This window comes from Engraulis encrasicolus, chromosome 17 (genome assembly GCF_034702125.1).
Source record: "Engraulis encrasicolus isolate BLACKSEA-1 chromosome 17, IST_EnEncr_1.0, whole genome shotgun sequence".
In the NCBI taxonomy this organism is placed as follows: domain Eukaryota; kingdom Metazoa; phylum Chordata; class Actinopteri; order Clupeiformes; family Engraulidae; genus Engraulis; species Engraulis encrasicolus.
Window position 1 is genome coordinate 15,376,187 of NC_085873.1, and position 14,198 is coordinate 15,390,384.

Below are 14,198 nucleotides of genomic sequence, written 5' to 3' on the forward strand. Positions count from 1 at the left end.
AAACACAACACGTGTAAAAACTCCATTGTGCAAAGCTCCAGGTGCGTTTTTGCCCCCTAAATGGGATATTTCTAATACCAGGGTTTTGAAATACACAGTCTTAAACTCTGTTTACATGTAAATCAGAGGCCTAAACCAATGCATTTTTTTAAATTCTGCATACCTGTAAACAGCTTCTATGATGCCCTGGACGAATGAGAATCTTCACAGGCTTGTGATGGTCATGTTGTAACCTGGTCTCTGTGTTGTAATTTAGGTATGGTGTCCTCCTGGTCCAGCGGCCTCCTGACCACACTGAGAAGCAGCTAGTGGTGACACTGTTGGAGACCGTGGGGGTAGAGGATGGGGAATACCAGCTGGGGCTCACTAAGGTTTGAATATACAGTAGCTGTTCGATTTATTCACATTATATTTTTTTATTATTAGGGGCCAAGCAACTACGCTCCATATGCACTCTCATAGTGTGTATAACCTTTCTTCTGTAACAGCAATTTTCTGGCGGATTTTCACGAAATTCGATTTAGACCATCTTCAGAACCATCTTCAGGCCAAGTTCATCCATTTTTTTTAGGAGTGATTGATCAGCGCATCAGCGTTCAGCAGCCTTTCAAAATTGGCGGCAACAACAATGCCAAACAGGAAGTGAGCTCATAAGTTGGCTCCTTGTCATATCAAAACTAACTTTAACCTTATTGGCACCCACCACCTCTGAAAGGGTCAGCTTTCCTTCATTCTCCTCCTGATATTTTTTCTTCCAATGTGGCTCTTGAGGAAAAATATCAAATAGCACTGCTTTAACATATCAAAGCCAAACTTAGTACAGCTGATGCCTATTGCTTTGGAAGCATACACATCACATATTGTGCAATTTGACCATCAGGGCCAGGGGCAAATGTAGTTTGGCTCATCTCATGATGCTTTGGTTTGTAACAAAATTCGGATGTCCCATCACACTTTAGGTTGTCCCATTGATGGCCAATCATATTGGATGGGAAGATCACCATATAGGAAGTGGTTTCCTATCGCAGCCAAACTTTACTGTATACTGTAGATATGAAAATCTTATGGGCCTGTGTGACAATCTGTCTGTGCTAAGGTCATTATGTTGGCATGGCAGTACTGCCTCAACTGCTTTGCTGTTTGGCCCCGCACCACTGCTTGCCCATGCATCGTTGCTTACAGCTACTGTATATATATATTTCTACTTCTGTTAACAGAAATGCACTGATGTTGCTGTTTCTTTAAAACTTGCTCTTGCTCACATCCACAAACAAACTCTGACAGGTGTTCATGAAAGAAGCCCTTTACCAGCGAGTGGATGAGCGCTGGAGTAGCACACAGACCTGGGCCGCCGTCACCATTCAGCGGAACATAAGGGGCTTCATCTGCAGACGAAACTTTCGATTCTTCAAGCAGAAGGCCATTGTTATTCAGTCCCACATTCGTGGGCACCAGGCCAGGTGAGACATTCATAGTCCATCATAAATGTGCACCAGGTCTACACCTGTTGGCAGGGACTAAATTGGGAATTCCTAAGTGGGGAGGTTTGATTATTGATTAGTGTGGAAAAAGGTGCTGTTGATGCACCATGATGCAGCAGTTTATTACTATTAGCATATGTGCCGAGCCCTATTTAACCCCTCCCTGCCTGTAGGAGTTTTCCTATGGGAGGAAGATAGGATTAGCTTAATGTCATTTAACAGTTAGCAAACTTCACCAAACTCCCCATGGTCACCTGTACTATTGCTCTCTCATGGCACTTGAGAGTTTTCGTTTACATTAACCTATTGATGCTGGATGCTGCATATACACAGCATTAACCTAGCCGCCATTATTGTGTAGAAATGGAAATGCCCAACTCTGAATTCTATGGCTCTGGGGCGTACCATAGTAATGACAGCAGGGACAAATATCATTGAAAAAAAGATGGAGGCCTGGCCCTGCCGTGGCCAACCGATAGGGCACTTGTCTACCATGCGGCTGACCTGGGTTCGATTCCCGGCCCGGGTCCTTTGCCGGCCCTTCCCCGTCTCTCTCCCCCCACTCGCTTCCTGTCACCACCTTCACTGTCCTATCATAAATAAAGTTTTAAAAAAAAACAAGAAAAAAGATGACCAACACAGAAACTATCTGACAGCTTGGTTATGAGATCTTTGCTTTGGTGATGCATCACTTATTTCCGAGGTGAAAAAAATGTAGGGCAATGTGGACCAATATTCGAAAAGTCTGGGCCCCAGACTCTGGGGTTTCCAGAAATGACCAACATTCAGGTGACTGGGGAAAATAAATGCTCAGTGTGAGAGATAATGTTTTGATAAGTTTTTTCTCTCTTTCTGTTCACTGCCCTGACTGAAACCTGCATGAAACAACAGGAAGTATTACAAAAGGCTACGACGCTCCTTCACTCAGTTCTGGGCTGTTATGATGATCACCAGGAACACCATCAAGAGACGGAAATGGAGGGTAGGGCTTTGGCAAGCAAATGCATCCTCATGTTCATGAATCAACACAAGCAAAGTTATATTCTTTTCCAGGTTAAACTACTTTTTTCACAGATTTTAATTGTGGCCTTAGCAATCACACATATTCTTCTTTAAATGCACCAAGCACACCCATTGCTCTTAGCTTTGGAATATACGACAACTGACCTGAATATAGAGGAACGGCGTACGTTTGATGCTAAAGTGAGGTAATGACAGGTGGTGGGACTAGACCTGGAAACAGGAAGAAAATCGCCAATTCCCATTCATCTCTATGGAAGACTTGAAGCAATGTATCTCCTCAATAATTCTTACAAAGTCTACTCTATTTCTTGCAAACAGTAGTGTCCCGTAGTAGCTATAACTTCAAGTAGTATTAATTCAATGCAGGACACATGATTTTACTGCCAAATAAGGGACGAGACTATTGTTGAAAGGATAGCTGGCGAGTCTACGTAGATGAAAAAGCCAAAGGGAGACTGTGCCAGACCTAGCCTGATTATCATCGACTTTCAAATCTCTGTTCGAGACTTGCTTTGACCCCGTGCATAACGATTAACTTTTACTAAACAACATGGTTGATCCACCTCCCTCGGTTTGCAACTGGTTGAGGCCAGAAAAGGCTGTGCCGAAGTTTAAACCAAACATTTTCTTAGTCCCAATAGAACGTATCTGCTTAAACCACGTCACTGTCTTGAACACGCCTCTACCCAGGGCTGTTGGATCTGCCCAAAATTGGTTGGTTGCTGACAAACTGGGTGGAGTTCCCCATTTTTCTGGAGTTCAGAAACAATATTTATATTGCTCTTGACCTGACTAAGAGGGCGTAGCCTGGCTAGGCCAGACCTGTGTGTCTCTCTGTGGTATCTGACGGCAGGGCCATGTTAGCTTTTGTTTTCATTGACGACTAAAACATTTGTGTCAAATGGTTAATCTTAAGATATATGTAGTGGGCTGTCAGCTGTGTGCTCTAAGGGCGTGGTGAGTATGAAATGGGGGAAAGTCTACATGCTCTTGTAGAGAATGACGTGTGGAAAGTCATAGAGAAATTAATCACCCTGTGAGGCGTGTTTGGGGCTGATAAAACTTGTCAATAAAGATCTCCCCACAATGAGCACATCAGTATAAACTATTTGAGGAGGAAATTCTATGAAAAACTTGTCAAAGCCACAGATATGAAATTAATCCATGTAAGTCATACAAGTCCAATCCCAACCAAATATTATTTGTCCTACACATCATCATGCAGTAATGTTAAATGTGCGCATCACCAAAGAGCCTTAGCCTAGATATAGGTTAAAGTCCACCTAGATGAACCTAGTACAACCATGTTTGTATGACCATGTTTCATTTGTGGACACTGCTCACGGTTGAAATCATCAGTTGCATAGCAACCATTTGCCTTTTATTACGTGGGTGTTGACTATTTCCAAGAGACAGTCTATTCCCTGGTTTAGGGTAATACATTTATTGGCTCTCATGGTGGCTAAGGTCAAAGTCTGAGGTTGCGCAAGCAATATTGTTGGTTTGACAGTAATTAACTGTTGAGTCCAGTCAAACTATTCAGAAATATCTTATGGGACGCAGGCAGGGATGGACTCATGAATGTGCCTAACCGTGCCAGGCCACAGGGGGTCACAGGTACCAAATCGCCACGGCAAATTGCCCCCACCCATCCTCGAATATGTCACAGGCAGCATATAGTATACTGCCACCCTCAACCCTCATTCCAAAATTGAAATCACATCATTGGTTTTGATTCTTACAAATAACAGATGTTCCATTACATAACTAGCATTCCAACATTTCCTCTCCTAGTTAATATTTTCTTTTTTTCAAGTAGCTTTCCTATTTGTTTTGTATGCAAACCGGCTCACACGCTTACACACCTTCAAGTAGGTATGCCCAACCACACCAGACACAGTCACACCCCTCCACACAGATGTACACGCCCTCAAAGTCTTGGACTTCAAACCTTTATCCTGAGGGTAAGAAAACTCATCCCTCTCACCTTCATCATTTCATTTTGTTTTGTGCTTGCATATGGATTTACCCCATCAATAGCGCCTGCAACAGGTAAGCCTCAACTCACTTAAGTAAATGGGTTTAATGTTTGACTTTGCATTGTTTGAACGAGGAAAGGCACACATAAACAGATTGCAACCCCGGGTATTATTAACTTGGACATTTTGTGTACGTCTCCACTGTTTGTGTGTTAATATAACTGTTTGGTATTTAAACATTATGTATTGGTGTTTGGTTACCCTTCATTTCTAGCATGAAGCAAATGAAGGAAGATGTTTCTTTAGATACTTTAAGGAAGTGGTATTTCTACCTATCTCTATGCGCTTAGTTTTTTATGGCGTTTGAACTTTGCTACCCTGGATAATCTAGCACTTATTTACAAGCATGATTATAAAATGACCTAAGACCGCATTTTTCCATGTCATCACTTTGACTAAAACAGCTGTTATTCTGCATTTTACTTTGCACTTGCCTTTGCACGTATGCAAGCTCTTGCTGAAAGTATGCCTTCCCAAAGTCAGCAATAATTTGGCTATAATTAATTTGAGAAATAATAATAACATAATTAGAAAAAACTTCTGAATGTATAGATGAGTTATATACCAATTCATAATTTCTCTGATGTTGAAAATACTTTTGTATTCTTCTGAGAGGCTTGCACTGCTTTGATATTGCAAATGTTTTTATGTACGCCTGAAAGTGTGCATTGACATATCCAGCTAGTGATGATGCCCTGGCTAGTCTCTGAAGCCTTGACATGTGACTGTAACACTGAGGTGGAGCTCAAGTATTTCCTCATGAGCGTGCCCTTTAAGGTGGAGTATGATGATAGGAGGTTATATAAACCCAGAGGCCCTAAGAATAGAAGCTTTTTCTTGAACTTCCTTGAAGAAGGCAGAACAGGTAAGAGAGGAGAATTAAAAGGTATAGTTCAAACAAGCAAGTTGCTTAATTTGACTCTTTACAAATGTATCAATAAACATGGTCAATAGATCTACGTTGGGTGTAAACACACACAAAAAAGGGTTTCCTATCGATTGACTGACATTATTGCCTCATGGTGAAAACTACTCTATTAAGGACACAGTTGCCACACATTATTCTAAGCATATGAATTGCCACGTACGTAGCTGACAAACATGTAAGTCAAGTTGGTAATATTTTTTTGTTATTGCTCTGTTCTCAGGAAAATCCCAAAAAGAGCACAGCTAAAGTCGCCGCCAAAGCACAGCATAGCATTCTAGCTGCTATGGTGAGTTACACTGCTACTGTACACGGACACACAGGCCCAATTTCAATGTCAATCACTGATTCTTGAGAAAGTGGCTAAAACAGGTTGTAATGTTGACAGAAAAAAACAAAGTGAATTACAAAATTATATGGTATATCCTCGTAGACTAAGGTCTTGGCTTTTCAGAAATGCACAAGGCCAATCTCCCCATTATGTCTTTTTTTCAGAAATCAGGCTTTTCTCCGATCATACCTTGTTTTTTGTCAACACCGTCAGACACAATTAAAAGTTATTAAAATTGTATTGATTTGGTTGCATATGTATCTGGAGTTTTTAAGTGATTATGTGTATTTTTTGGTTCACACATATGCCTTTAAATGTTGAAAATTCACTTTTGTTCTATTTTAATACTGTTTAATGTGTTCTAATTTTAAAATATGTACCGTCATATGATGCTTACTTAACGCCTAAATACAACAAACAATTTTTTGTAATTTCACAAATATTCGTGTAGGCTTAAATTGGCTATTACTTTGATATTTCAACAACTCCTAAGGAAAATGTTGTAAGCACATTCCTTTAAAATGTCCAAAACTCCTTCTTACGGTGGTGACTTAAGAACTGACAGTGGTGACAGTAATCTGAGAGTGGTGAAAGTGGCCTAATTAGTACCTGCATTTAGCAAAATAAATTGCCCTCTCAAGTCAATGGCATCTTGCATAAACACTTTATTTTTGTGTGTGCACAGTATGAGCATGTGTTTTTACTTCATTAGTTAGATTATCTAGGAAGTAAGCCACTGGTAGCGCATTCAGGCCGACTGAGAACCGTGCTGGAGCCCGTTCCCGCACCTAATCGCGAACCGACTGTCGTGTTCACGCCACAGATGTTTGCGTTCGCGAACCAGAAAATTGGTTCGCAATGCGAACCGCAAAATACTAGGTTTTTCTCTGCGAACCGTGACGACAGCGTGGTCGTCACAGAGCCATCTAATAACAGAGTTGCGCAAACCGGGGACCAGGAAGTCGGTTGGTGATGTGATTCGCGTAGATTAAAATGTTTCTTAACAGTAAACTTCTGTTCGTTGGAAACTAACACAGAACCATCACATACCAAACAAAGATTAAGTACAAACAAATTACATGACCTTTACCACATTTTCTGTGTTATACCGCCACCTCCTGGAACTAAGTAACTTCTAATAGAACTAAAGTCAATGGGGATTTCCATGTTAACTCTCCGTGAGGCTCCATGAGAGCCGCCATTGCTGTGGAAAGATTGGTCCATAGAGGTCTATGGGAGTGGCGTAACTCTGTTATTAGATGGCTCTGGGTCGTCAGCAGGTTCATCCGCGTAACACAGTCACGTGCGGAAGAAGTTGAGAGCCCGGGGCGTGTTCCATTCTCTACACTCTGCACTGTGTACTGTGATACAGTGCACTTTCCACCCTCAACTTAACGGCTAAATTTGAGGGTGAAGTGCAGGTCCAATTCACGTTCTGTCTGATACACTTCACGGAAATGACGGTTGTCGCGTGTCATCAGCGTTTACCAACCGCCAATATACAATTCATCACGGAAGACACTGTTCCTTATGTTGACAATTTTTAAAAGTTACCCCCTTCTCTTATACACATGGCTATTGTCTTTTGAATCAAAGCTATGCTGTCATCACAGAGATTCGGCAGTTTGACCAATCTGACACTCAACCAGAGAGGAAACTACGTAACAAACATGGCGGCCGTTGAGTGCGAAAAGTGTACATAACTGCACACTTCAAAAAATGGCCGATTTGAGGGCGTTATCCGGGTAGTTTACAGTACACTTCACCGCCGCGATTAGAAATGGAACTGCCCTGCGTACCCAAACACAGTGCGGGAAGGGCGGACAGTACGAAGTTTGGAACAGCCTCCCGGTATGAACACTGGCGGTTCGCAGACAAACACTTTAGTGCCGAACGTAACTGGTGCGAGCACCGACACCGGCTCCGTTCTGGTCGGCCTGAAAGCCATATGGTTGTTGAAAATGTGGTAAAAACAGCTTTTGAGTTGTTCAAATCCAAAATATAGAGGTGTATTATCATAGATGATATCGGCTGTGCAGTGAATGCATTGGTCAAGCTCCCCATGTTTAACATTTTTCATAAAATGGGCTCTTTCTTGTTTTGTCAACAGCGGCAGACAGAATTAGAAGTAAAAACACATGTTTACTGTATTAAAGTGAATTACTTCAACATAACTGTAGATACTTATTGTAGACCTAAGCATATTATTAAAACATGTCAAAAACACATAAAACATGTGTTTTTTGGTGAACTCCATCAGATGTCACCACCGTCAGGTTTTCTGACAAAAAAACCTCCAAATGCACCTCAGTGGTGGCTAGAGTATCATTTTGGATCACAAATTATTACTACATGCCTAGTAATGTTTCATTAACCAGCACAATTTAGTAAAATATGGAACAACATGATGAGCAGAACAAAATCTGACGGTGGTGACATCTGACGGTGTGAGACAAAAAAACACTCTTTTAAATATTATGCATTGTTTGTTCACATTAGCCATTTCATTTTCGCTCTGTTTCTTGGGTACTTCATACCTTTTCTGAAAAAAATTATATTTATCAACATTAATGTAATACAATACTATTAAAACCCCCGACGGTGTTGACAGTTTATGGTTGGGACAGTACCAGTGTCCAAACAAATTAACAAATTGAGGGCAAAATAATAAACTTACAGGAGCTTCAGTGATGGTGAAGTAGGCAGTAGAGCTAAAGGTTTGAAAAGGGGTCCTCAGTAATGAAAATTACCTTGTGCATACCTGATTTTATTGTCTTTTAGAAAAAATCTGACGGTGGTGACCAATATGCTGGACACATTTTGAGCAATCAGTAAATAATAGTAAATATTGTTTTACATCCACTATGTGCACATCTGTAGAACCACTTTAATATGGTCTTCCACATCATGGTGATATTGTTCAATTCTGTTAGTGATTTTTGTATTTTAAGTCAATTGAAATGATGTTACTAGTCCTTGGGACAGGCGTTTTTACAGGGTGTGGACAGGTTTATAGCCATGAAAAGTAATAAAATTACACTTAAATATTTCAAACAACTGTGTATTCGTGTGACAGACCCCTTGGCCATTACCTGGGTTCATTTTGTTTGTGAAAATTTAGTTGATTTTCAACAGAATTAATATTTTACTGCAGGGACATGTTTTTGCCAAACTTTCAAGAATCAGTGCATTGTAATTTAAGACTGAGCCACTTTTTTTTTTTTAGGATGTTGCCACATTGGAGATTCCTGCGGAGCTGTCCGCCAGGTTACGGAGTGCAGGAGGTAAGAATCAGACCCTAAAACTAAAGATTAGTATTGGGATAACACTGTGAAATTGATAATTTAGCCATTGCTGTTTTCAACACTTACAGTTGAATTTCACACTTCTGAGAGTTGGTTTTAACAATTAAGATCCAACAATGAAGTTGGATGTAGTACAATATGGAATCGTCCCCCTATACAGTGTTCTCAGAATAGTGATGAATTAACAAAATTAACAAACATTTTATTGTAAAGAGAGACTGCTTATATTTACTTCTTTCGGACTGCTTACATTTGGTTGGATCAAGGTGAACACCAAACATCAACACACACTTGAAAATTGGGATATTTTTTTTGGGGGGAGCTTGGATGTTTTCATTTTGTCATTAGTGTTACTTTATGATCATGAATAATTAACTGAAATGGTTACAGTACAAGCCGTGGAGCTGCTCTACTAATCACCTCACTAGATCACCTCTTAGTTTTGTTTCTACATGTTTCGGTTTTGCTTCATATACTGTATGTAAATGTCTGGTTGATCCGGTGTCCCTCTCTCAGGACAGCGTCAAGGCGCCGGTGTGACTGAGGTTGCTCCACCTCAAGTCAAAGCAGACCACAGGCTCACTCTGCCCCTCGACATCGACAGTTTTCCATTCTCACAGTATGCAAACACAACGCTAAAGGTATAATGCACAGACTTAATTTACATACTGAGATTCCAACTGTAGTTAAAGACATGCAGCAGTGCAATTTCCTTTCAACATTTTCTAGTGCTGTTGATTAGTAATGACTTTACAAATTGTGTTTCTAGTGCGATGCTTGTCGCAGCGTTATTGTAGATTTTACATATAGGTCTTTGAAGTGGCCAGTTTATTTAATATTTGACCAAGTTTTGGTAAGAAAAAAAGAAAGTGTAGTGTGTAATTGTAGTTTATTTCAAGAATGTATGATTAAACTGTTATATACTGGTCTGACTATAGTAGGTTTAGATATCTACGACTGGAGAACATGGAGAACACGACCTATTCATGTATGGAAAGTATACATTTCCATGCCATAATGACTACTGAGAAAATTGGTGAATAGGCAACATCATTTCTGGAAATAAACTACCAGAACAAATTACGTACTGGACCTTTAAGGGTGCACTGTGTAATATTTTTAGCAGTTTATATTTCTGGAATTCATGCTGCCCATTCACAAGTGTTAGTTTTTTCCCTTTTCATACATAAAAGGGGTATCTTCTCCATGTCTGCTGTTTTGAATTTCAAGGTATAGTAAACTATAGTAAACAATAGACTAGTAAACACTAGGTTATTATTTAGTAAATATTCATGGAAATATAAAATTTGACAGTAGGCAGCACAGTTTTAATTAGCAGCATAGTTGCAATACCTTCTCTGACCACCATCCTACACAGTAGTGGTGTGCATTGGCACTGCTCTCACGATTCGATTCAATTACAATTACGATTCTGGAGGTAACGATTCGATTTGAATCGTTTCAGTTCGATTCTACGATGCATTGCAATGCATTACATTTTCTACTGAAAGCAAAGTGTAGTATATACTCCAAAGGGGTGTCGCGCCTTTATGTTTGTAGCCGGGAGTACATCTGGGCGTGTCTTTTTATTTGAAAAGTTTGGCACTGATGATGGTCTGAAGGACCGAAAACGTTTTGCACTTCACTGGGTAGCACCTTCTTTATTTTCCTTATGCATTAAAATCATTTATGCATCGGCATCAGTGGTGTGCGAGTTCCTCCTTACTGCTTCTACTGAAAGCAAAGGCATTTTTTTCATCAGTCATGAGGAAATACAGACAATCAGATACTGAACAACATTTTATTGGCTGTTTTCTATATCAGTCTTACAGTTTTCAATGCTTTGAAGTGCTTTAATTTAAATAAACGTTCATTTGCTCCAGAAATATCCACAGAACAGAAGTAGTTGAAACGTGAAAAAATATGCTGCATTGCTTATGGCACTTGCCGAATTTTAATTGAATTGTCCTACCCCACATAGCGATGCATTGCCGAATTGATTATTGTTGACACCACTACTACACAGTGCACCTTTAAACATAAACATGCCCTAATCTGTATGTGTTAGGATGGCTGGTCTCAACCTATGGGAAATGCTCTGGCGAGGGCACTCACACGTTTGGAGCCAGAGGACTCCTATGCAGCTCTGGAACTGTACAAGCTGGTGAGTCGGACTCCTGCAGTCTCTCTTCGATCATTACTCACATTTTCTTTTCAATTTTAGTCAAAATGATAAGATAAAATGGGAGGCTATGTGAGAAGAAATTCTGTTGTTGTTCTCCTCCTGTAAGAAGACATATGGGTAACACTTCCAAATAAGGGGCCATAATTAACAGTAAAGTAGCTACAACCTAATACTTAAGTAAGGGTTAATAATCATTTTTTAATGCCACATTAGACACATATTAATTGTTATTAATGCATATGTTGAACATTAGTAAGCAGTTACTTAACTATTAGATAACTATTACCTTGTGTTACAAGTTAATAGCATATTATTATTTAACTAATAGATAAGTAAGGGCACAGTTAATAGTTAAGTAGCTATCAGGTCATACTTAACTAAGGACCAAAATTAACACTTACTTAATACAAAAGCAAGGCATAACTAATGGTTAATTAATACATAAATATTGGGTTTTGGGACCCTTATATTAGAGTTGGCTGAGGATAACTAATGGTTAATTAATAGATAAATATTGATATTTGGGACCCTTATATTAGAGTTGGCTGCGGATAACTAATGGTTAATTAATCGATAGATATTGGTGTTTGGGACCCTTATAATAGAGTTGGCTGAGCATACCTAATAGTCAAGTAATTAATCTACTGTGACATCTAGTTTTCACTCGTTCAAACCACTGTAATAGTGGCAACAGGAGCCATTATATAGCAAGGATTGGACGTACACTTCTCAATGATGGTAGGGTGATGTGATGTAATTTTTTCATGTACCACTTATTATTTTTAACGGTAAAAACCCTCCAATAAATGCAGAACATTATGAAGAGTAATAGTTTTGAAGCGAAACTAAACCATTCCTTTGTGATAATTAGGTTAATGTTTGAGAATATTAGCTCCAAGAAGAGCAGTGCATGATGGGTACGCAATCTATAGACAACAATAATTCGGTATTATTTAATCATTAGATATGCCTTACTTTTGTATTAAGTAAGTGTTAATTAAGGTCCTTAGTTAAGTATGACCTAATAGCTACTTAACTATTAACTGTACCCTTACTTATCTATTAGTTAAATAATGATATGCTATTAACTTGAGACACATGGTAAGGGGCCATATATATAATTATAATTAACATAATTAACAGCAAATTAGCTATAACCTAATACTTTAGTAACAGTTAATACTCACTACTTAATGCCACATTAGACACATATAAACTGTTATTAATTCACATGTTAAACATTAGTAAGCAGTTACTTAACTATTAGATAACTATTACCATGTGTCTCAAGTTAATAGCATATAATTATTTAACTAATAGATAAGTAAGGGTACAGTTAATAGTTAAGTAGCTATTAGGTCATACTTAACTAAGGACCTTAATTAACACTTACTTATTACAAAAGTAAGGCATATCTAATGATTAAATAATACCGAATTATTGTTGTCTATAGATTGCGTACCCATCATGCACTGCTCTTCTTTGAGCTAATATTCTCAAACATTAACCTAATTATCACAAAGGAATGGTTTAGTTTCGCTTCAAAACTGTTACTCTTCATAATGTTCTGCATTTATTGTAGGGTTTTTACCATTAAATTTAATAAGTGGTACATGAAAAAATTACATCTCATCACCCCACCATCATTGAGAAGTGTACGTCCAATCCTTGCTATATAATGGCTCCTGTTGCCACTATTACAGTGATTTGAACGAGTGAAAACTAGATGTCACAGTAGATTAATTACTTAACTATTAGGTATGCTCAGCCAACTCTATTATAAGGGTCCCAAACACCAATATCTATCGATTAATTAACCATTAGTTATCCGCAGCCAACTCTAATATAAGGGTCCCAAACACCAATATCTATCTATTAATTAACCATTAGTTATCCTCAGCCAACTCTAATATAAGGGTCCCAAAACCCAATATTTATGTATTATATAACCATTAGTTATGCGTTGCTTTTGTATTAAGTAAGTGTTACTTTTGGTCCTTAGTTAAGTATGACCTGATACTTAACTATTAATTGTGCCCTTACTTATCTATTAGTTAAATAATAATATGCTATTAACTTGTAACACAAGGTAATAGTTATCTAATAGTTAAGTAACTGCTTACTAATGCATTAATAACAATTAATATGTGTCTAATGTGGCATTAAGTAATGATTATTAACCCTTACTTAAGTATTAGGTTTTAGCTACTTTACTGTTAATTATGGCCCCTTATTTGGAAGTGTTACCGACATATGATTACAAGATTACATTACACATAAAATTACAATTCACTTTCTGTGTCACTGTAGAAAAGTTCCATATCCAATTCCATTCATTTTGCTTCAGATTCTTAGGTTTGTTGGCGATCCGAGCCTTAGTAGTCAACACGAGGTCATATTGGGGAATTACATCATAGAGAAAGGCCAGAGCAGGCCAGCTCTCAGGGATGAGATCTTGGCTCAGCTGGCATACATCACCTGGGGCCACGAGAATGACGAGGGAAATGCCCGGGCATGGCTGCTCCTGGCTTCCTGTCTCTCTGCCTTCACTCCCTCTCCAACCCTGGACAAACCATTTCTCAAGTAAGTCTATTCCCCAAACCTTAGTCTTCAATTCTATCAGATCAGTTAGCCTCTGTACTGGGGGAAATACAGTATTTGTATATAATATCATATCAATGCAAATGTAGGTACTTTGTACAAAGGCATTCAAGTGTAAAGAAATCCCGCACACTATCCATTCCACCAACAAACTTTAATACAACGTTTCGGTCAACTTTACCCGAAAAAGGTTGCATGACCGAAACGTTGTATTAAAGTTTGTTGGTGGAATGGGTGGTGTGCGGGATTTCTTTACACTTGAACCCCACTGGGATAATATCCTACGCACCTGCCCAACTACAGAGGTG

At 38.9% G+C, this 14,198-nt stretch overlaps 1 protein-coding gene across 1 annotated transcript in view; it reads left to right on the forward strand.

Moving 5' to 3' along the window:
* Nucleotides 1-14,198, forward strand: part of myo15b (myosin XVB) — a 53,887-nt gene that overhangs the window by 10,851 nt on the left and 28,838 nt on the right. Inside the window, 7 exon segments of the mRNA XM_063221836.1 lie at nt 257-371; nt 1,285-1,460; nt 2,373-2,517; nt 9,026-9,083; nt 9,621-9,745; nt 11,173-11,268; nt 13,637-13,872. Of these exon segments, the coding sequence (XP_063077906.1) occupies nt 257-371; nt 1,285-1,460; nt 2,373-2,517; nt 9,026-9,083; nt 9,621-9,745; nt 11,173-11,268; nt 13,637-13,872 (951 nt within the window).